General features: G+C 40.1%; 1 protein-coding gene across 1 annotated transcript in view; it reads left to right on the top strand.

Moving 5' to 3' along the window:
* Positions 1-23,107, top strand: part of ITGA1 (integrin subunit alpha 1) — a 102,341-nt gene that overhangs the window by 24,244 nt on the left and 54,990 nt on the right. Inside the window, exon 2 of the mRNA XM_075067479.1 lies at positions 21,704-21,824. Within this exon, the coding sequence (XP_074923580.1) occupies positions 21,704-21,824 (121 nt within the window). The remainder of the gene's footprint in view (positions 1-21,703; positions 21,825-23,107) is intronic.

Genomic DNA, 23,107 nt, shown 5'->3' on the forward strand with positions numbered 1-23,107 from the left:
TAGCTCGCAGATAAAAGGTCCTTAAATAAGTACTGAGCATCAAACTCCCCTGCTAACAACACAAAAGGTGCTTAAAGCTTCTGCTGCTGGCCAGATCCTCCACCTCCATGCAGTCTGTGGGCATAGACATTATGGAAGCCATATATTATACATACAACTGAAGATGCACATTCACTGCTTCAAATTGAAAATCTCTTGAAATTATTTTAGCTCGTTGGAGAAATTATCAATTTTTACACAAAAATCTAAAAACCTCCTCATTTTAATTCTAAAATGAATGTGATTTTTAGTCTGAACACCTTCCTAAAGTGTTGTTAATTTTTTTCACCTAAGATATTTTTTGAACTAGTTCAGCTGATGAACTGCAGTCTGCAATGGCAATAGCAGGTACACGTCTATTGAGTATAATGCACTCCAAATAAACCACACAAAAGAGAAATTTCAGATATAGCCACAGCATCATAATTAAAAAAAAAAAAAAAAATTCCCCTCTCACCCCTATGGGTTGTATGTGTCTTCCTCAACCTCGGGTCCTCTACCAGAGGCCTGGGAGTTTGAGGGTTCTGCGCAGTATCTTAGCTGTTCCTAGCACTGCACTCTTCTGGACAGGAGCTCTGATGTTGTTCCTGGGATCTGTTGGAACCACTCACCCAGCTTAGGAGTCACAGCCCCAAGTGCTCCTACCACACTGGGACCACTTTGGCCTTCACTTTCCACATCCTCTCTAGTTCTCTTTCAGCCCTGGTACTTCTCCAGCTTCTCATATTCCTTCTTCCTGATGTTGCTGTCACTTGGCACTGCTATATCTATCACCACCGCTGTCTCTGCTCCTTGTCCATCACACGATGTCTGTTGATTGCGCTAGACTTGCCTGTCCGTCTGGATCTGGAAGTCCCACAGAATCTTAGCCCTGGAGGGTCTTGGGAGGGTCTAGCCCATACGCTGGGCAGTATGTTCCTGTACACAATGCAGCCACTTGGTTGTGCCGTTCAGTGTATGCTGTTCCTGCTGCATCTACATCCTGCCACTATGTGTTGGACTGTCTCTGAGGCCTCTCTGCACAGTCTGCACTGTGGTCCTCTCTAGTGTGGTAGACCCCTGCTTCAATGGATCGGTGCTCAGTGCCTGTTCCTGTGCTGCTATGATCAGTGCCTCAGTGCTGTCTTTTAGTCCAGCTCTTTCCAGCCACTGTAGGATTTCCAATGTCAGCCACTTCAGCTATCTGTCGATGGTACATCCCATGCAGGGTCTTGTCTTGCCATGGCACTTCTTCTGCTGCTTTTCTCCCATGTTGCTGCTGCTCAGGCCATTCTTAGGCATTCTTTCAGAGCTCATTTTGGGTTTTGGCCTCTGCTTCTCTAGTGTATCTCCTTAGCCTGGTAGCCAGTGCTGTGAGCCTTTGTTTAGCAGTCTCTAGGGCTTCAGATGGAGTCAGGCCCTTGTATATATAATTTTTTTGCACTTACTTCAGCTAACTAAGAGGTCCAACTGATAAATTAAGTTCTCAGGGGCTCCATGGAGGACTTAAATCCTAGCCCAATTAGTGAATCCATTCACAGGAGGTTATCTTTCACCTGACACCTATATATAACATGGATAATATTCCTCTTATAAGTAAAATGAAGATAACTAACTTACAGATACTAATATGCAGTACAGTGAGTTTGTTACAGTCTTTGTTTTATCTGTCGCAGACCATAATAGAAGTGAATGTGCTTATACAAAATGTGAGAGAGGGTAGTAGCAAGTTTGGCATGCCTCAATTGATTTGATAGTTGTCCGTCAATTTAAAAATATATATCTCAAAACAGATATGTCTCAATGAATGAAATAATATAATTCAGAAACATTATAGTGTAAACCATTCTTCATACAGAACTTGATATATGAAAACATCTGTCACTAATACACTTCTATTTCTGTCTATGACAAACTCAACATATCAACCTAATTACTACCAAAAGATGACACATTTAAACATGTACCTTCTAAAGACGTGCAGTATTTTGACAGAGCAGAACAGACTATTCGATGTTGGAATTTAGTATCTAGATAATTGGGGATGCGGAGATGCTTCCATTTGACCTCCATTTACAAGAAGTACAGGCTCTATTTCTTAAAGAGCTGGGGCTCCTCCCTGGCAAAATTACAACAGTGGAACTAATTGAATATTGCTTTCTTTTCCTGTACTGCTTATAGTAATCACTAAAAATCCCTATGCTACTTGCAGCTGTAACTGCTAGTTATTTTTTTTAAAATCTTAAAAAATAACTATCTCAAACAATATTACTTGGCAAGTTGATTTCTGTGAAGAATTAGCACATTAAAAGCAATGGAAGATAGCAACACTTACAGTGATGCTTTCATGTTAATCTAGATTTGATTTCCACTACCATAATTACATATTTTCTTCTGTCTCATTGGCTATTTAACATTTAACATCATCTAATTAACATCTAGGTAAGTATCTTTCCAATAACTACTACGAATAGCAAGATACTTCCAAGACGTTCACATTGTGTCTAAGAACATAACATATAGGATCCAACCAATAGTCCATCTAGTCCAACATCCTGTCTTCTGACAGTGGCCAATACCAGATGCTTCAGAGGGAAAAACAGAACAGGACAATTATCCAGTGGTCCCCCCCTTGTCGTCCAGTTCCAGCATCTGGCCGTCCAAGGCTTAGGGACACCCAGAGCATGGGGTTGCATCCCTGATGATCTTGGATAATAGCAATTGATGGACCTATTCTCCATGAACTTGTCTAATTATTTTTTTTAATACAGTTATACATTTGGGCTTCACAAGATGCCCTGGCAAAGAGTTACACAGGCTAATAGTTCATTGTGTGAAGTACTTCCACTGGCATGAGCGGCAGGTATCATAGGCACAGAAAGGCTTTGCCTTCCCAAAGAGCCTGATGTGTCTCTGCGCATGCTTCACCCCATCCTGCCTGCTGTTCCATTTGTGCCAGAGGCTTGGGCAGGCAGGCTGGGAGCTGCAGTGCACCCCTGGGGCCATGCCACACCACCCGTCTTGCTGGCGCTGGGGCCGCGCTGCCTGCCCACTGCTGGGACCTTTCCAGCTGTACCACCTGCCCAGCACTGGGGCTGGCGGCACACTGGCCGTGCTGCCTGTTTGGGGCTGAAGGGGGCTGGCCAAATGGGGGTCAGGCCCAGGAGTGCAGCCTGGGGAGGCTGCGGCCACACTGCCCTGTGCTCTTGGGCCAGGGGCACTAGGGGCGCTAGCCTGGGACAGGGGACAGTGGCCACAGTGGGGGCTGGGTTCTGGTGAGCACGGACTCGGGCAGAAGGGGTGGAGTTGGAGGGCTAGCCTCCCCAAGCTAGGAGTTCACTCACCGCCCACGTCCATTGTTTTTTTTTAAAATTTGCTGCCTGTTAATTGGGCCACTCCTGGTTCTTGTGTTATGTGAAGGGGTAAATAACACTTTCTTATTCACTTTCCCCACACCATTCATAATTTTATAGACCTCTATCACATCTCCCCTTAGTCATCTCTTTTCTAAACTGAACAGTCCCAATCTTTCAATCTCTCCTCATATAAAAACTGTTCTATAAGCCTAATAATTTTTGTTGCCCTTCTCTGTACTTTTTCCAGTTCTGGCATTATGATATTTTTCTGTCTTGTTATCTAACCAGGGGTTCTCAAATTGGGGGTCGGGACGCCTCAGGGGGTCCACAAGGTTATTACATGGAGAGGTTGTGAGCTGTCAGCCTTCATCCCAAACCCCAGTTTACCTCCAGCATTTACAATGGTGTTAAGTATATTAAAAAGTGTTTTTCACTTGTAAGGAGGGTCACACTCAGAGGCTTGGTATGTGAAAGGGGTCACCAGTAGAAAAGTATGAGAACCACTGATCCAACCCTTTCCTAATGAATCTTAACATTGTTAGCCTTTTTGACTGCCACTGCACATCGAGCAGGTGTTTTCAGAGAACTATCCACGATGACTCCCAGATCTCTTTCTTGAATGATAACAGCTAATTTAGACCCCATCGTTTTGTATGCATGGTTGGGATTATGTTTTCCAATGTGCATTTTTTTGCATATATCAACACTGAATATCATCTCTTATTTTGTTGCAGTCACCTCGTTTTGTGAGATCCCTTTGTAATTCTTTGGAATTTGCTTTGGATTTAACTATCTTGAGTAATTTTGTTTTGTCTGAAAACTTTGCCACCTCACTGTTTACCCCTTTTTCCAGATAATTTATGAATATGTTGAACAGCACAGGTCCCAGTACAGATCCTTGGGGGAACCTGCTATTTACTCTTTCCACTGTGAAAACTGACCATTTATTCCTACACTTTGTTTCCTATCTTTTAGCCAGTTACTGATCCATGAGAGGACCTTCCATCTTATCCTATGATTGCTTACTTTGCTTAAGAGCCTTTGGTGAGGAAACTTTTCAAAGGCTTTCCGAAAGACCAAGTACACCATCTCCACTGGATCACCATTATCCAGATGTTTTGTTGACCCCCTCAAAGAATTCTAATAGGTCAATGAGGCCTGATTTCCCTCAAAACATTTGTTAACACCAAAACATATTTATAACATTTTACAATATGAGCTGGTATTATGTCCTAACATCTCTAATTTTGCCTCTAAATCATCTCACTTCATTCATATTTTACTGGGCTTTCTTACTATCAAGCCCAAATTTAGCCCCAAAAACCTATTCTCGACTTCCATTTTAGCACATTTGAGCATTAGTTGGCTTTTTTTATTTGTTTGTTTATTTTGCTAAAATTATAGAGGTTTCTCAAGTCCTGATGACCTAAATATTATGAATAAAAAAGAATTGAAGATCATTTTAATATTTTTACATGGGACCCACTGCAATGGCCATTAAAGTCAACACAAAGGTTCTCTTTGACTTTAATGGACTTTGGATCAGGAATATAAACAGTGACTGAACATTGTACTATCTTCCAAATGAAAAACTTAATGTATTATTAGAATTACCCATTTATTTTTCCTGCAAAAAACATGAATAGGGCTTGTGTGCTAAGAAATTCCAAGAGTGGAAGCTACTTTCCCATTTGACTCTGAAACTTTTTCTTTGCCCACTTTCATGTTTGCATTACAATTGGGTTTTCTATTACGTAATTATACAGCATATATACCATAAGCAAAATTAATGTCACGTTGTAACAAAAGTTAGATGCTTGAAGTCCCGATCCCTGTTCTTAGTGATTCCATGGCACAGTACTGAGCCTTATATTGAGAAGTTTTTCATATCACTGAGATATTAATATTTAACCCCTGTAGAGCTTTAAGATGCACAATGCATATCCTACATAAGACTACTGAGGCTTTCAGGATACCTGTATGACTGCATGCATTTTTGCTGTACCATAGCAAATTACAAGTCTGTCCTTAAACATTCTGTTCCAAGGTCAGTTCTAAAAGCTAGTTGCAGTAGGATGTGCAACTGACCTGGAGTTGAGACTAATTCGGTCCTTTGCTCCCTAGGCTAGCTGTGCTTGAGAGGATCACATAAGGATGGTTGCTATTCCTTTTGGAGGACTTTGTCTTTTCCTTCAGCCTGTACTGAGTCAGAATGAGGCCTGAATGTCTACGTGTTCAGCACATGGCATGGCAGACTCAAGGGTTTGTGGCTATTGAGGATCAAAGAAGTGAGAAAAATAGCTATTTTCAGAAAAGGTTTATGCTGAAGTTCCATTTCTCAAATTACTTCTACTCTATCTGCCTCTAGCCAGCCAAGCTTTGTGGAGATCTTCTCAGAGAGGGAGAAATCCACTGGAAAGCTGTTTGGGAAGATAAATAATGGTGTAGCCTGGACTGGCTATGAACAAGTCAAGAGGGCAAAAACGGTTCTTGGGCATTTCTAGTGAGATGCGAACAATATTTTTTAGGTAGCCCTCAGTTTTGACAACTGGGCTCTGATGCTTATATTTCATAGAATGCAGGAAGAGAGTTGTTATATTTTCTTTTTCCACTCTAGAAATGAGTGTAACGGGGTCCCCGGGGTGCATCCTGGGCCATGGGACCACTGAGCCCTCCAACCCACCAGCGTGGGCTATGCCTCACACTGTGATGCTCCACTTACACAGCCATCCACAGGAAGGGACATACCTAACTGAGTTACCTTCTTCCAGAACCTAGAAAGATTCTTGCTGTGATGAGTTAGGCAGTCCCCATTGGTCAAACAGTCTCCATGGCATATGTGCTTTCTCTAAGGAGCCTCTGGGATAGTGGATGGGCCATGAATGCCAATTTGGCCAGTGCTCCTTTGTCCTTACAGAAAATCTGGTTGTAGGTGTCTCCTCACCATGCAACATATTTTAATAGCACATATAGCAGTACTTCATAACTTCACATACAATGACAATACATAAAATCCATCAGGATCTTAATGTTCAACAAATCAAGACTTTTAAAATGATACCTCACAAAGCATACTTTGTACAAAACATATCATAATTATATGACAGTAGTGAATATGGGGGTTCTAGGGTGCTACTTTGTCACTATGAGTAATTGTAGAGTGCAATAGCATTGACTGATATAGAGCAGTTAGTGCCATAGCTTCATATTCCTGGTAAATTAAAATGGGATGGAATTTTTTTATAGCTCACAGCACATCCCAATGCATCCAGCCTCATCACTACATTAAGTTGATTGCTGTGTCTAGCAATTTTTCCTGCAATATTGTCAGAGTATTTTTATTGCATTTTTAGAAGATAAAATGCTAAGCAAAACAGCTGACAAAGAAAAATAACATATATGCAAAATAACATTTTCAACAAGAAACCTAAAATGCACAGATATAGGCATTATGAGCTTTTCAATGTGTGTCTGAATACTGATGGATGGAAAACTGCTCTGTCTCACCTGAAAGAGTGACCATCTTGATAAGTCATAGTTTCAGTGGGGTTACGATTTAGATTCTTCTAGGGCTTGATCCTGTACTTACAAGTAAAATTGGGATTTTTTACTGTGTCTTGGGAATTAAGCCGTGCATCAAGGAGTTAGGTGAGGAGAGAGATTATCAGTCACTTATATGCTTGTGATTTAATTACAGAAACAAATCCTTCTCTGGGTGAAGAATAGGCACCACATACATTGTTTAAGGCCCCACTTCTGCAAACATTTATGCACAGGAGTAGACCTACTGATGTATTCCTAAAAGATTGCACATATTTGTGTTATGAGCTTTGACTTCAATATTGTAGAACTTCTCCAATACTAAGACATATCTTCTTAACTGGTTGATTAATGACAACAGAAACCAGCAGGGTGATTCTAATCAAGGATATTATAGCACAGCATTTCTCAAACTGGGGTAACCCCTGGGGGACCACAAGGGTACTCCAGGGAGTCCGCGGGCCTCACTGATCAACTCACCCACCTCCCTCCCTCAACTCCTCCCGCTCCCTCCCAGTGCCTCCTGCTGCTATGGAGGGAGGGGAAGGAGTGGGGATGGGGTGTGCTCAGGGGAGGGAGTGGAAAGAGCAGGGAAGAGGAGGGGCAGGGGTGGAGCAAAGGTAGGAAAAGGTGGGGCCTTGGGGGAAGGAGTAGAGTGTGGGGGGGCTGAGCGTGCGGCTTGGGAGTCTGTGAAAAAAAATTAAATCAAGATGGGGGGCCTCAGGTTGCTAAAGTTTGAGAACCGCTGTTATAGCAGATTTAACCCTGGTGGTAAATTTAAGAAGGTAATGAATGATTTTGCCTCACTAACTTACATCTGCCAGGTATAGCAAGATACCGGCTAAACTCTTCAGCATGAAGCAGTAGAACAATGTTGAAAAAACCTTTGTTTAGAGAGGACTGATGTGAGCGGATGGATAACAGTTAGAAAATGAACTACAATATTTCTGGGAGCTCAGTGTGATAACAAAAAACTGCAATGCTAATGTAAGAGCTAAAAATATTTCTTTGCTTCCTCCTGTTCTAGTTCATATTTTAGAAATCTGTTCTTAAAAGAATATTATTTAAAATGAAATCACTTGATGTGATTAATAATACATACGAACATTGAAGCATGGTAGGAAAAAATAAGACTGGATACTCAAATGCTACTTGTAGTACTTCAAAGAAGTAGGAGCATTTGGTGAAAAAGTGCCATGGAAGAAGTAACACATGCCTAGGGCTTGATAAAAGCGTAGTGTATGTGTTTATTTCTAGAGACAACATAGCTGACAGAAAGTGCTAGATTAGAAAATGCTGCAAAATGCAAAGCATATAGTGTTCACTTAAACTTAATCTTTTGCATGAAATAATTTTCTGTACCATCACACTGCTTGGTTTTTTTAAAGGTTTTCAATATTTCTTCAAAACAAATTATAGTCTAATAATTTTTAAAGATATTCTAATGAATTGCTTCGTAGGCCTGCATAAAATAAATATATGTCATCATTTGTCCAACTAAAAGGTCAGGGGAAAGAAGTTGGAGCCTGGTTTAGGGATAAGGTAGAAAATGATATGCCAGGAACTAAGGGAGAAAGTGAGATGTGCAGAAGAGAGTGGACCTAAGAGTCCAAACTGGAGTGAGAGCTAAGTTTCTAGAGAGTGGAGTAGAGTCAATAGTACTCACTGGGGGAGGGATATATGAGGAGATGGATGGGAGATCATTGAATAGATGAGTTGAAGAGTTTTCTAGAATTTGCTGTGTGGCCTTCAGCATATCACTCAGCCTCTCTATGCCTCAGTTTACATATATTTAAAAGAGTATAATAAAGCTTAACAACCTCACATTTGTAAAGCACTCTGGGAACCTCTTGCATAAGGGGAAATGTGCAAATTGTTAAGAGCTGCATACATACAAATGCCAGTTTCCAGATTTCTGAATTCAATGGGCTTATTCAGATGGTTGTACAATTTAGTAGGTGACATTTTGTAAAACTCTGTTGTATTTAGAAAAGTTTTTCCTATTATACAGTCTTATTCATTCATGAACAGATTACAAAGCTTTGATTCAATACATTTCAAGGCTTGATACCACATTATAAAACTATGTTCCAATACAAATCATTTTGTGCAAGCCAGTAAAGGAAGCTTTTATTTTCTGGTTTGTACAAAGCATTTTATTGGGGCTGAATAAGTCATGACTACTGAATTTGGAGCAACTTGCAAGATATATATTTCTTTACCTTATTTTATTGGACAATTGTCTACTTTTAATAATGAAAAGTCATTTTTCAGTGGACTGGATTCTATCCAGAAAGTCAGTCTTTTGCTCCTCAAAGGTTAAAGATTAAGGAATACTAGTTGGAGGCAATATTATACAAAGGTTCTTTTGTAGTCCAGAGAAATAAAAAGCCTGATTTAAACTGTACTGAAAGGTTTAAAAAGTTGAAAACTTTTTATAAAGTTTTATCAGAAATACAGACACTGATATTTTGTCAGCTGGAATTAAATATAATGTGAACTCCCAGCATAACTGTCTCAGACTTCTGCTGTGAGGCTATAGCACTGTGTCGCCTAAGTTCACAGAAGATCATTGTACTACAGATGGATATTTTCTTCCATGTGGAATATTTGTGACTAGTCATATTTTTCACTAAGAAGAATACTAGTCTGATAAATAATAGACCAAGATCGTACAATTCAGTGGCGACACTATCACAACCCAGGCAAAATTTAAAGTGTGAAGCTTCTCACACTTATCTTACACAATGAAGGAGTCTGCTTCCGTGTTCTTGAGCCACCAGCTAATTATTAGCATTTCTGTGAGCAGGGGCGGCTCTACACATTTCGCCGCCCCAAGCAGGGTGGCATGCCGCAGGAGGCGCTCTGCCGGTCGCCAGTCCTGCAGCTCCGGTGGACCTCCCACAGGCATGCCGCAGGAGGTGGCCTGCCTGCCGCAGTCCCGACGACCGGCAGAGTGCCCCCCGCAGCATGCCACCCCAAGCACGCGCTTGGCGTGCTGGGGTCTGGATCCGCCCCTGTCTGTGAGTGAGGTCTAGTGATAGGATCCAAGTACTGAGAGGCCCTTATTGTTTCTATCCTTAGCTCTGCTTTTCACCAACTCACTTGGTTAAGCAATTTCTGACTGTGACTCATTTTCTACGTCTATAAAGTGAGGATAACAACATCTACTTTTGTGAAGAACTTTGGACCTCAGTTTCAGAGTTGCATCATGTCTTCAAATGAAAGGTGCTTTGTAAGTGCAAATTGGTGATGTTCTTTGAGTTACTTCAATCATAGCAGTGAAGCCCAAATAAACACTCTCAGTCAACTGTCCATTATTACCATTTCTAAATAACTCTTTTCAGTAATTTGTCAATAACTTGGAAATTTCTTTTTTATCCTATTTATTTCCTATTTTCATATGGACCATAAGAACACTAATGGAATAGGCAGTCTTTTACAAGGCAATAATTTGGTTCCCCATCAGCATAAACTAATGCACAAGGCATTCAAGAACTCGACTATTGCCTCACAAAATGGGACACCCATCCTAGTATCACTTAATTATAAAAGAGTGCATCTTATAAAATATGTTGATAAGTTCTCAGGTATTCAAATATCCTTATAATAGTATTTGATGCATTATGTGTTGCGCAAAACATTATAGCAGTATTTTTTCCTGCATAAGGTTCCTGATTGAACTTGTATCCTCTGTACAACATTTTAATCTTCATCTTAAATTCCCCTGTCGTCTTTTATTACCCAGAATCATGGTTAGATAGATGTTGGATTTTCCTAGCTGCTTTTTTGTAGTTTCCTAAGGTTTTTCAGTTGTATATATTTAGCTTTCTAAGAGGTGTTTCAGTCTGTTTTGTTCTTTTTCATTGCACTCAACCCTTTTAGTTTTCAGCTTCTTTTTACAAAGTGTCAAACCTTAAGCACCTTTGTACCATTGTGTGCAAAGACTGATATGCATATAGGTTTGGTGTTTGGGGGCCAGAATTGAATACAAATAAGTATGAATTTGATCTTTCCACAAGCTGTTGGGGAGGAAGATGAACATGAAGCCAATATGCAGCCTGTTAGATGTAAGGGACAATCCCTCTTGTGCTCCACAGCTGACTTGGGGTTGCAGGGTTTGGGCTGCGGGGCTGTTTAATTGTGGTGTGGACATTCGGGCTCAGGCTGGAGCCCAGGCTCTGGTATCCTCCCCACTCGCAGGGTTCCCGAGGTGGGTTCTGGCCTGAGCCTGAATACCTACACCACAGTTAGAACCATAGATTTATAGACTTTAAGTCCAGAAGGGATTATTATGATCATCTAGTCTGACCTCCAGCATATTACAGGCCACAGAACCTCACCCAGCCACTCCTGTAATAGACCCATAACTTCTGGCTGAGTTACTGATTTAAAGACTTCATGTTATACCATTTACTCTAGTTCAAACCAACAAGTGACCTGTACTCCATGCAGCAGAGGAAGGCAAAAAATCCCAGATTCTCTGCCAATCTGACCCAGGGGAAAATTCTGTCCCTACCCCAACTATGGTGATCAGTTAGAACCTGACCATGTCAGTGGCAACCACCAGCCAGACACCTGGATAAAATTCACTCTAGTAACTCAGAGCCTTCTCCATCTAGTGTCCCATCTCCGGCTATTGGAGATATTTGTTCCTAGCAGTCACAAGATGGACCACATCCCATTATAGGCAATCTCATCATAAACAGCCCCACTGCCCGAGTTCTGCAAGCCTGAGTCAGCTGACATGGGCCAGTCATGTGTGTTTAATTGCAAGGTAGATGTACCCTATAGGACAGATTTCAGATCTGACCTTAATTTTTTTCCTGCCTTTTGCTGGTTAAATCAGTAACCGAGGGCCTCTCTTTTGGGTGATATGTGGTGATCTCTTTTTCCTTCCACACCACAGCCATGTGTCCAATTGTGTGCTATCATTCTGTCTGTGTTTGCATCAGTCTATTCTGGGAAAATCTGGGCATTTTTCAACCGTACTTCAGCAGAAGATAATGTGCCCAGAGGACATGCACACAGAGTGGCACTAACATTAAATTATTATGATGGTTTTCATAATTATAAGGAAAGGAAGGATTCAGAGCAGCAGAATAAGGACAATGGACTTCAAAATGCAGACTTTAACAGACTCAGAGAACTGTAGGTAAGATCCCATGGGAAGAAAATTTAAGGAAAAAAAGTTGTTCAGGAAAGCTGGCAGTTTTTCAAAAAGAAAATATTAAAGGCACAACTACAAATTATCCTGATGCAAAGGAGAGACAGGAAGAAGAGGAGGAGGCCAGTATGATTCCATCAGATGCTGTTTAATGACTTGAAAAGCAAAAATAAATTCTACAAAAGTGAGACATGGACAAATTGCTTAGGATAATTATAAAAGAATAGAATAAGCATACAGGGACAAAATCAGAGAAGGTAAGGCATAAAATGAGTTATAGCTAGTAAGGGACATAAAGGGTAATACAAAGAGGTACTATAAATACACTGGGAGCAAGAGAAAGATGAAGGAAAGTGCAGGTCCTCTACTTAGCATGGAAGAAGAGCTAATAATAGATGACATCAAGAAAGCTGACATGTTTAATGCCTATTTTGCATCAGTCTTCACTAAAAGGGTAAATTGTGATGAGACAGTTAACAATGTATTAAATAGATGACATCAAGAAAGCTGACACGTTTAATGCCTATTTTGCATCAGTCTTCACTAAAAGGGTAAATTGTGATGAGACAGTTAACAATGGACTTAAAGTGAATGTAGGTAAGACCAAGGCTAAGATAACTGAGGGAGGAGGGCTTTCCATAAACACTATCACAGACAGAGGGCTTAAAAGAATGAAAGACTTTAAATACCTAAATTAATGGTTGGTGATCACTGTGCCCTCAGCATCAAACTAAAGTTGCCTGGTGCAAATGGTGAGAGCCAGTTCTCTGGGACAAAAAGATGCCAATAAAGTTAAAAACTAGCATGTATAAAACTGTAATTCAACCCATCCTAATGTACAGATCTGACCAGCCACAGGAAAGGAAATCAGTACACTCTTCAACGTGGAAACAAAGATGTTGAGATGGTCAAATGATTGAATACTCTGATAGGAAACAAAATGAAGTTGTAAGCGGTCTAATGCGGGTTGCTCCAATGGAAGAAAATTGAGGGAGGCTATGCTAAATTGGTATGGGTATATTCAGCAACAACCTGAGAGCTATCTCGGTGGGATGGCTCTTGCAATGATTGTAGATGGAAGACAACGAATAGGGAGATCAAAGACTTGGTTCATGGATTGGATATCAGCAGATCTCAGAAAGTCCAATCTGTATGATAATCTGGCATACATTCATGTTTCAGAAGAAGGCTATAAAAGTCACCTACCCCAAATAGGGAAGTGGTAAGAAAGAACAAAACTGACCAGATACATAATGCAATTAATATTAACAATAAGTGGGAAGGAACACAAGTCAAATTGGGAAAGAACGGGTTAAGCGATGTTTGAATAAGTTAGATGTATTCAAATTGGCTGACCCTGATGAAATTCGTCCAAGGGTATTTGTGAAACTAATTGGAACAATCTTGTAACCATTAGTAATTGTGTTAGAAAACTCCTGGAGGATGGGTGAGGTCCCAGAGGATTGAAGACAGGAGACATAATACCTATCTTTAAAAAGGAGATCAAAAAGGACCTGAGGAATTATATACCAGTTGGCCTAACTTTGATATCTTCAAAGATACAAGACAATTCTTTAATAATTTGTTCCAGTAAGCACCTAGAGAATAATAGAGTTATAAGTAAGGCTAAGTTTTTATCATGGGTATTTTTAGTAAAAGTCATGAAACAGGTCATGGCTAATAAAAAAAATTCATGGAAGCCCATGACCTGTCTCTGACTTTCACTAAAAATATCCCTGGCAAAAGGAGTAGATGGGTTCAGCACCTGCTGCTGCTGGGGCTCCCTGATCCCCCACCACTGCAGTGTGTGAGAACTCTGGAGTCCCCCTGCCCATGGGGCTGGGCTGCTGCGGGATCCCCTCACCCTCAGGGCAGCTGAGAGCTGCAGGGTCCTCCAGCCATGGTCAGGGCTGGGGAGCTGCCGGGGTCCCTCCACTGCCCACCGGGGCTGTGCAGCTGCGGAGAGTCCTGCTGCCATGGCTAGGCAGCTGAGGGGTCTGCCAGCCCCTCCCGTCCCGTGGCTGAGTAGCTGCAGGGTCCACCAGCACCCTACCAGGGAAGGAGCTGAGAGCTGTGGGGGTGGGGCTGGCTGGGAGTTCCAACCCCAGGGCAGAAAATGTCATGGAGGTCAATAGCAGTCATGGATTCTGTGACCACTGTGACATAATTGTAGTTATAACCAACATGGATTTGGAAAAACAAATGATGCCAACCCAATCTAATTTTCTTCTTTGACAGGGTTACTGGGATGGGAGGGACATCTTGATTTTTAGTAAGGCTTTTGACAGTCTTACATGACATTCTCATAAGCAAACCATGGAAATGTTGTCTAGATGAAATTACTAAAAAGTAGGTGCAAAACTGGCTGAAAGACCGTACTCAGAGTAATTACCAATGGTTTGCTGTCAAAGTTGGGAGACATATCTAATGGGGTCTCTCCAGAGTTTCTCCTAGCTTCAGTACTCATCAATATTTTCATTAAAGACTAGGAGGCAAGCACAGCGGGTAATTCTGAGGGATCACTGGCTTTATGCCCAGGTCAATGGAGTCCCAGGCAGTGCTCAGGCCACAATTGTTATCCAACAGCTTACCTGAGTAAACTGGGAAGGGTCAGCTTGCAGGGGTCCCCACTCCTGATTGAGGCAAATATCCAGCCCCCTGATTGGCTGAGGAGTGCTATATAAACCCGGAAGTTGTCTGAGCAGGTAAAGGAATCCCCTGATGGCTATTACTACGGAGCCCTCCTGCTTATCTGATTCCTGGTGTCTGTTCTCCGTCCTAACCCAGACTTCCATCTATTCCCAGTTCCTACCCTCCTGTCCTACTCCAGGTCCTACTTCTCCACCTTAGCCCTGACTTTGTCTCTGGCTGTGACCCCTGGATGGGCACCTGATGCTGTCTTTGGTTTTGACTGTTGGCTCTGACCACTAGGCATGGCTCCGGCTCTGACTACTAGGCATGACTACCCATGTCCTCGTCACTGAAATAATAGGAAATGAGGAGGAACAAAGCTGAGTGAGAAAAGGAGAATGAACAGATCTTGTCAATTTTGAAACTATCCCAATCTTTTTTCAAAATGAGAAATTCATTGACACCACTCCTTTCCCATGGACAGTTTCAGTTTTGATAAATCTGTATTTTCTGATGAAAAAATGCTTTGTTGAAAAATTCCCAACCATCTTTAATAATCTTACTTTTACCCATTACGGAGAGTGTTAGAGTGTCTAGGTTCCTTTCACTGACTGTGTGCTGAAGTTTAGTATTACAGCTTTCTGAATTGCATTAGAACACAGTTTGAACTTGTAAGAAGGCTCATGTATGTATTTCCTTTAATTTTCTGTACAATAAAAATATAGCTGATGTGAATGTATTCTCCATTTGGACAATCTGGTATCAAAACTCTATTCAAATTTCTTCTAGTAAGTTTCTAAAGACCCAATTCATCACAAAAAATTCTGTTTTTACAAAGAACATTGTCTACAGTATTGTGAAGCTAGACAACTTTTATTTTCCTCTTTGTTTTGTTAATTGAAATGAATTGGGCCCTAACACCAAGTGGATAGCGATTATAAAACTCTGTAATAATCTTTCAAGGATAATAGTGGAAGCCTTATCCATGAAGATAATTGAAACAAAGCATGGCAAAAGATGCTATCAGGAACAATTCTATATTAGCAGGGCACTAGGTTTCTCAGCCTTATACAGGACAGCAACTCATCTCTGTTGTAAACTGTTGAAAGTTAATGTTACACAGGCAATACATTACTAATTCCAGTAATTCTATTATTATTTCTATTATTGTTATCTGTGGAAAAGGAATTATTATAGTTATGCTTTGAATTTATATAGAAGCATCTTTCTTCCAAGGAGCACTATACAAGCATCCATGAATTAAACTTTACAACACTCCTGTGAGGTGTCCACATTTTACATGTGGGTTAACTGAGGCATGAGATGTTAGGTCATTTATGCAAGACCATAGACTGAGTCAGCAGCAAACTAGTTAAACAAAGTTGAAAAGTGGGCAGTCTGAATCCCAGACTTATTCTTAGCAGTAGACCGGATTCCCCTTTCATCTTATAGACAAACAATGTCAAAAATTCATTGTACCAGTTGATTATTTTAAAATATTTGAGATTTAACAAGTCATTTTTATAACAAGTAACATATTTATATCTATCACAAAGCTCTTGAACTTTAAGAAGCAGATTCCACAACCATTCTATGGAACTTCTTGTGTAAGGAACTGTGACAGGTTGAATCAGAGAAACCCCCTTGGGGCTGCCAACTGATGTACCAAGACTACCTATGCCTCTGCTTTCCCTGCCCTTCCAGCTTGGGACTTTAGCACTCTGTCTGGTTTGAGCCAGACCCGCTAGTCTGCTGCAAACCCAGACCCAGTTTTGAAACACATCCCCTAACAGTTTTAGACTTAAACTGAAAACAGTTTACAGAAGTGTTTCTGTTTTTAACACTCAGATACCCAACTTCCAATGGGTTTAAACCCCAAATAAATCTATTTTACCCTGTATAAAGCTTATTGTTCACCCTCTACAACACTGATAGAGAGATATGCACAGCTGTTTGCCTCTTCCCCCCCCCCGCTCCGTATTAATACATACTTTGGGTAAATTAATAAATAAAAAGTGATTTCATTAAATACAAAAAGTAGAATTTAAGTGGTTCCAAATAGTGACAAACAAAACAAAGTGAATTACCAAGTAAAATAAAATAAAACATAACATGCAAATCTAAGCCTAATACAGTAATAAAACTAAATACAGATAAAATCTCACCCTTAAAAATGTTTTAATAACTGTTTTTTTACAGACTGAATGCCTTTCTAGTCTGGGCACAATCCTTTCCCCTGGTACAGCCCTTGTTTTAGCTTAGGTGGTAACTAGGGAATTTTTTATAATGGCTGCCCCCTTTGTTCTGTTCCACCCACTTATATATTTTTTGCATAAGGTAGAAATTCTTTGTCCCTCTCTGGGTTCCCACTCCTTCCTTTTCAATGAAAAAGCACCAGGTTAAAGATGAATTTCAGTTCAGGTGACATAACTGTATGTCACTGTAAGAATTTACTACCCACTTGCCAGCACACAGGTATACAGAAAGACTTACAAGTAAAACAGAGCCATTTACAGTTAATTGTTCTGGTTAATGCAAGCCATCAAGATTCCAAACAACCATTAATGGCCCACACTTTGCATAATTACAATAAGCCCTCAAAGTTATATTTTATATTTCTAGTTTCTGATACAAGAGTAATACTTTTAATTAAATAGAATAACCACACTCAGTAGATTATAAGCTTTGTAACAATATCTTACAAAAGACCTTTTGTCTTATGCATGAAATATGCATAAAGCATATTTCAGTTACATTATATTTATACTTATTAGCATATTTTTGTAAAATCATATAAAGTGCAACGTCCCAGGAACTACTTAGCATCAATATGTGTAACACAGTCTGGTCCTTAATATTTTAATGAGAGGGACATGTGCTAAGTAGTCTTTTTTTTTCCAGTAATCCCTGTCCTTTTCTCCTCAGAATATCCTACCATAAAACTATGCTCAGCCTCAACTCAAAGCCATAATGAGTCTTCTCTGAGGTTTAAAAGTTGACTTTTTTTTGGAGGGGTCGGGCACACTTCTGTATGTCTCATACTGTCTGGAAGCTGCAGAGTTAAAATACCACAAGAAAAGCAATTCTTAGGCTATTTTCTGCCCAGTTAGAGCCAAAAATACCACAAAAAAGAATATTTGTGAATTTGTTTGTATTTCCTGTTCAACACCACAAAAGTTAAGAATTTCGGAAAGGCAAATAAGTATTGAATATTCAAGGATGAATATGATGAAGTTCACACATCACTTCATTTTAGGCTTGGTAAGATAGTTGTATCTAAATCACCATTGGTTATTTAGACAATTTACTGATTTATAACAACTGTTACATATAGATATGTGTTTTTATACATAGTTGTTTAACTTCAATAAATATTTAAAATCATCAAATACTTTTTGCAATGAAACTAAGTTGAAGTGCATAATTATTTACTCAAATAGTTGTAATAGCATGTAAATAGTTCTTGATCATTTACCTTTTCTAGATTCCTTCACATTTAGGTTACTCTTACACACTTAATATCTGATCTCACACCACAGAGGCCAGTGGCAGTTTTGGCATTGACGGGAGCCGGAAGAGAGCCTTTTAGTCCTAGGGCAACATTTACAGTTTTGAAATTTAGAGCAACTTTCACTGTTACTCTAGATTTACACCATTGTCAACAAGAACAGAATCTGGTCTCTAAACTCTGCCTTGTATACAATGTGGGGATTCTGAAAGTATGAATGAATGGTCATCCTTGTTTGGTCATTAATAGGTCACTTCCCCTAGTTTTGCAATAAGGTCTTGGCTTTGACCTGTAAACCTGATATCTTGACAATCTGGCCATTTTTCATATACATATTCATCGATAGGGTCATTGACACAAAATGCCAAAACACAAAAGGGAGCTAGATAACATATAATTTCTCATTTATGGTCCTGATTGCAGTATTTCACACTCGTATTATGTGGACCACCAGCTCTGTCTGCTTAAATTTTTTTACACACTCATGTTTGAAAACATGCCACATGTTTAAGAATTGATAAACTTTTATAATTAAACTAGGAGAAGTCAATCTGAATAGTCATTCTCCTTCATTGGGTGGCACTGACATAACAAAACAGGATGAAGTTGTGTGTGGCAAAGAGACAATCCATAAGAGGCTAATGGTTAGCATTCTGGCAGTGCTCACAAAAATGCAGACAAATACTTTCATGATAAGAACAGGTACTTGTATGAGAAATTACTTTTTCATCCCATAAATGAAATATTCCAAATAAAAAAGCATGTTTATATTTGCAAACACTCCAGACAACACAATTGTAGTATTACAAGAAAACCATTTTCTTCAGTCCAGCATTCTGAAATTTAACTTGGCTGAAAACTCTTCACATCATCCTTCATGCATACATTATGACCTATATTGAAAAACAGGTTTCATTCAAATTGGCAATTCCTGAGCTTAATGAGGGCAGTTTTTGTGACTTTTGTGACTTCATATTTTACACTAGAGCTGCAGATAGGCGAGACCCATGAAAATGACTGTAAGCTAAGATCCTCTTTGATACTAATTTACATGCAGATGAAGAACTTTACATAATGAAGTCTAATTTTTAGACACAATGGTCCCACAACAGACAAATGATACAGTAATGTAAAAAGGGTAATGCTCTCCAGGTATAACTGTGTGTGAATGTGAAAGGGAATGGGGAAGGAATCCACTCCAACATACAGTAAATAAACAATCAACAAACAACACAAACTATAAAGGAAGAAAGGTTTTGAGCTTTCCCCTGAGGACAGATCTGGCTCCAGGCACCAGCGTAGCAAGCTAGTGCTTGGGGAAGCACATGGAAGGTCCGGCTCTTTGGTGGCAATTTGGTGGTGGGTTCCTCAGTCCCTCTTGGCGGGAAGGAGCGGCCACCAAATTGCCACAGAAGACTGAAGGGGCAGCGGTAGTGCCGCAGATCACGATCGCGGCTTTTTAATTTTTTTTTTTTTTGGCTGCTTGGGGCGGCAAAAACCCTGGAGCCAGCCCTTCCTGAGGAATACCATAGATCTTCTCTGGTGAATCGGGGGGAAACATTTCTGTTTCAAGCCCTTGGCAGAGAAGGCTTTGCATCCAACCTTTCAATCTTATGCCTAGTAGGCAGTCACTCCAACCTTAATGCTAGCTTGGTTTCTGTTATCCTCACGATACTTTTCCCTGTCCCTCCAAAGTCCTTTATTATCATTATGTCTCCACACAATATTTTACCATCCATTTAACATAATAAGTATGTAGGATTTTCTCTGAGTGTTTCATTGGTGTACCCCGTTGGGAGTTGGTGGACAGGTGAGATATCATTAAAATGCCCAAACTGGCCAATTGGAATGACACTTTGGAGAATCAGCATCCCCACCCATACCCTAACAATAAGTAAAATCTATAATAATATTTCACCTGTGTATGTGAGGAACCATCTCTTCTTAATCTGTTGTGATAGCTGAGATCATTTCAGCAGCAGTTTGTGTCCCTTTCAGTCACTTGTAACTTATTTTCCTGTGTAAAAGCTTGGGAGTTGTTCTATATTCCAAAATTAATTGAAATAAAAGGGGAATGAATTGAAATTATCTGCTGGGCCAGAAACATCTTGTGACATAGGAGATGAGAGAAGAAATGGGTCCAAACAGTTTAGGGATTTTTTTTAAATAAGTAGTATAAAATAGTTGAAAATAGGCATTTGTATCCTAGTACTTTTTTTATCTCCTTTAGAAGAAACTAATTTTCCTAGAGCAAGGATATATATTAGCAACCATCGATTCACTGGATCATGGTGTACATGTGAAAGGTCTAGTCAGATGACTGATGAATCCACTTATGGCCGAGAAGCCCAATTCAAGAGTGACACTGCTTGTTACAAGTTTCACAGATCTATGTGTTGTCCAAGCTGGAGTCCAAGATTACAGTATGCTGCTTTCTTCTTTTTTGTTTTTCTTCCATCCTCTGGATCAAAACCACTTCATCTTAAGCTGCACCGAGTGCCAGATGTTCCCTCCAGATTGAATGGGCTTCTGTGCACTCCTTCCAGCTGTCTACATTGATGTTGAATGACTTCACATCATTTTTGTACACATAATGGTACTGCCATAAAAGGTGACCACACTTTCTAGTGTTGTCTTGAATCTCCCTGTACAAAATATTCTTGGGGATATGGCCTCCTCCTATCCTCCCTGACATGACTGAGCCATCGCAATCTCCTCTTGTTGATAGTAGTTTCTAAGTGTGTTAATCCCACACACTTCAGCACCTGATGATCATTTGGCAAGAGCAAATGGGACAAATGCCCAGTTTTGCCAAAAAAATTGGGACAGCTGAGACAGGTCTTAAAAAAGACAGTCCCAGCTAAAACTGGACATATGGTCACCTTATCCTTAGCTCGCTCAGCCAAGGAGGGGAGAAGGCATCTTCCCTACAAGAGACCTCTTCTGACTCCGAAAACTCTACCAATGTCCCTTCCCACCTAACCACTTTCTTCTTGTGCCTTTCTACTTACTGGATTAATTAGCCCATCCTCCAGCTCATCCTCAGTCTATTAGTTATACACAGCTTTGCCCCTCAAGTTTACTCTGGGGCAGTTTAACTGGTAATCCAGTGATCAGAGTGCAGGTACAGCCACTAATGCCCAGCACTCTATCACAAGGAACAAGCCAGACTCTAATTGCAATAAGCCATTCAATTCAGCTATTGCAGAAACAGAATCCTCATATATTTTTGTTTAAAAATTAATGATTAATTTTTACAAAGGAAAATTATGAAATTAATATTAACCAAGATTAAAACTTAATTTAGTTGCTTAATATTTATTTCTGCTGTAAAAAATGTCATTTTGAGCAAAATGGCTGCCTCCAACAGCAACCTCAGTAAAATCACTTTTAATCAAAATCACAATGGTCACTTTACTCATGGTCTTGATTGTATACATAGTTACATAATATTGCATGTTACACTGAATTTTTTTTTAACAGCTCTGCTTCACCTCTGTGCATCTTTCAATGTTGATGTCAAAAACGCAATGACGTTCAGTGGCTCTGGGGAGGACATGTTTGGGTACACAGTTCAACAGTATGAAAATGAGGAAGGAAAATGGTGAGTTTGTTTTTCTAAATAGCATAATATCCTAATTGTAAACTATGTAATAAGAGGAATAGCACACATTGGAACTGTATTCTGTTCCATAATTTCAGTAAGTAAGGGCTTCTTTAGTCATGGTAAATATTTCCTTGCTTTGTACAGTTGTCCTTAATGGGTTCTGTCAGTGATTGTCTCCATTGGTTATGCCAACCTGCAGGAAAACTTTTGGATCAAAATATCAAATAATATAATACCCTTTTATTTGGGCTAAAAATGTCTTCTTTGATGATTATATTGCTGTTTGGTGTTTTGGACCCTCTGCTCATTGCTGCTACATTCTGAAATAAAAGGTTTATTCAGCCAGATTTATTGCTGTCTTTGCTTCTTCAGAATGATGCCATGCTAGATGTTCCACTGAGATGGCAATGCTATGAGAAAGCTCAAATCTGAGAGGGGACCATCTCCTCTGCACTGAGTGGAATTCAGAATAAGAGTATCCCCATCCCATTACTTGTCCAATGGAGAGGGAATTAATCCTCTCAGCAGCTGCACCTTTGAGAGTTATTCCTGTTCCCACACTGGTCGCTGGTTGGGTAGAGGATTGAATTGGGGGTCGAATGACCCAAGAATTGGGAATACTGAAGCATAGCTCTGTAGCATTCACCATTCTGTGTAGGTTTCCCTATTTTTGAAATGGGTTTCTGCAGCAGTCTAATATTTCTACTGAACAAGATAGGAAAAGCAGCCGAGGACAATCTACAGGTTTAAGCCCCTCTGGCTATATATATATTTTGCTAGATCAGGCCATCAGTATGTAGTGCTTTCACTAATCTTACGCGCAAATGTAACAACATAGCCGCAGGTTGTTGATGAGGCCATGTACAATATTACTGTCTCACACTCGCTATTACAGAATCACTAGAAAGTATTGAAAATAATGAAATTGCAGATGCCACTTTTAAAATACTATTTCATGATTTTCTGGCTTGTGGGTTCTTTAAATATACATTAAGGTAAATGCCAGGCCTATGCTGTCCTTCCTTGACCTGGACTGGCTCTTTAGGATACCCTACACATCCCAGAAATAGGGATTTTGCTAAGTCAACTCCTTGGAGATGTAACAGGCTCTTTCAAAAATAGAAAATACAAACCACAGATGATAAACTTCCAGTGGCTAAAAGAAGGCAAAGCCCAAAACAACCCCCTGGATTCAAACATCCCCAAAGTTCAAATTCAGAGACAGACATAGGTGCTGGAACTAGAGGTGCTGCCACCTGCACTAGCTTGACATGGTTTCC

This window comes from Chelonoidis abingdonii, chromosome 6 (genome assembly GCF_003597395.2).
Source record: "Chelonoidis abingdonii isolate Lonesome George chromosome 6, CheloAbing_2.0, whole genome shotgun sequence".
Taxonomy (NCBI): Eukaryota; Metazoa; Chordata; order Testudines; family Testudinidae; genus Chelonoidis; species Chelonoidis abingdonii.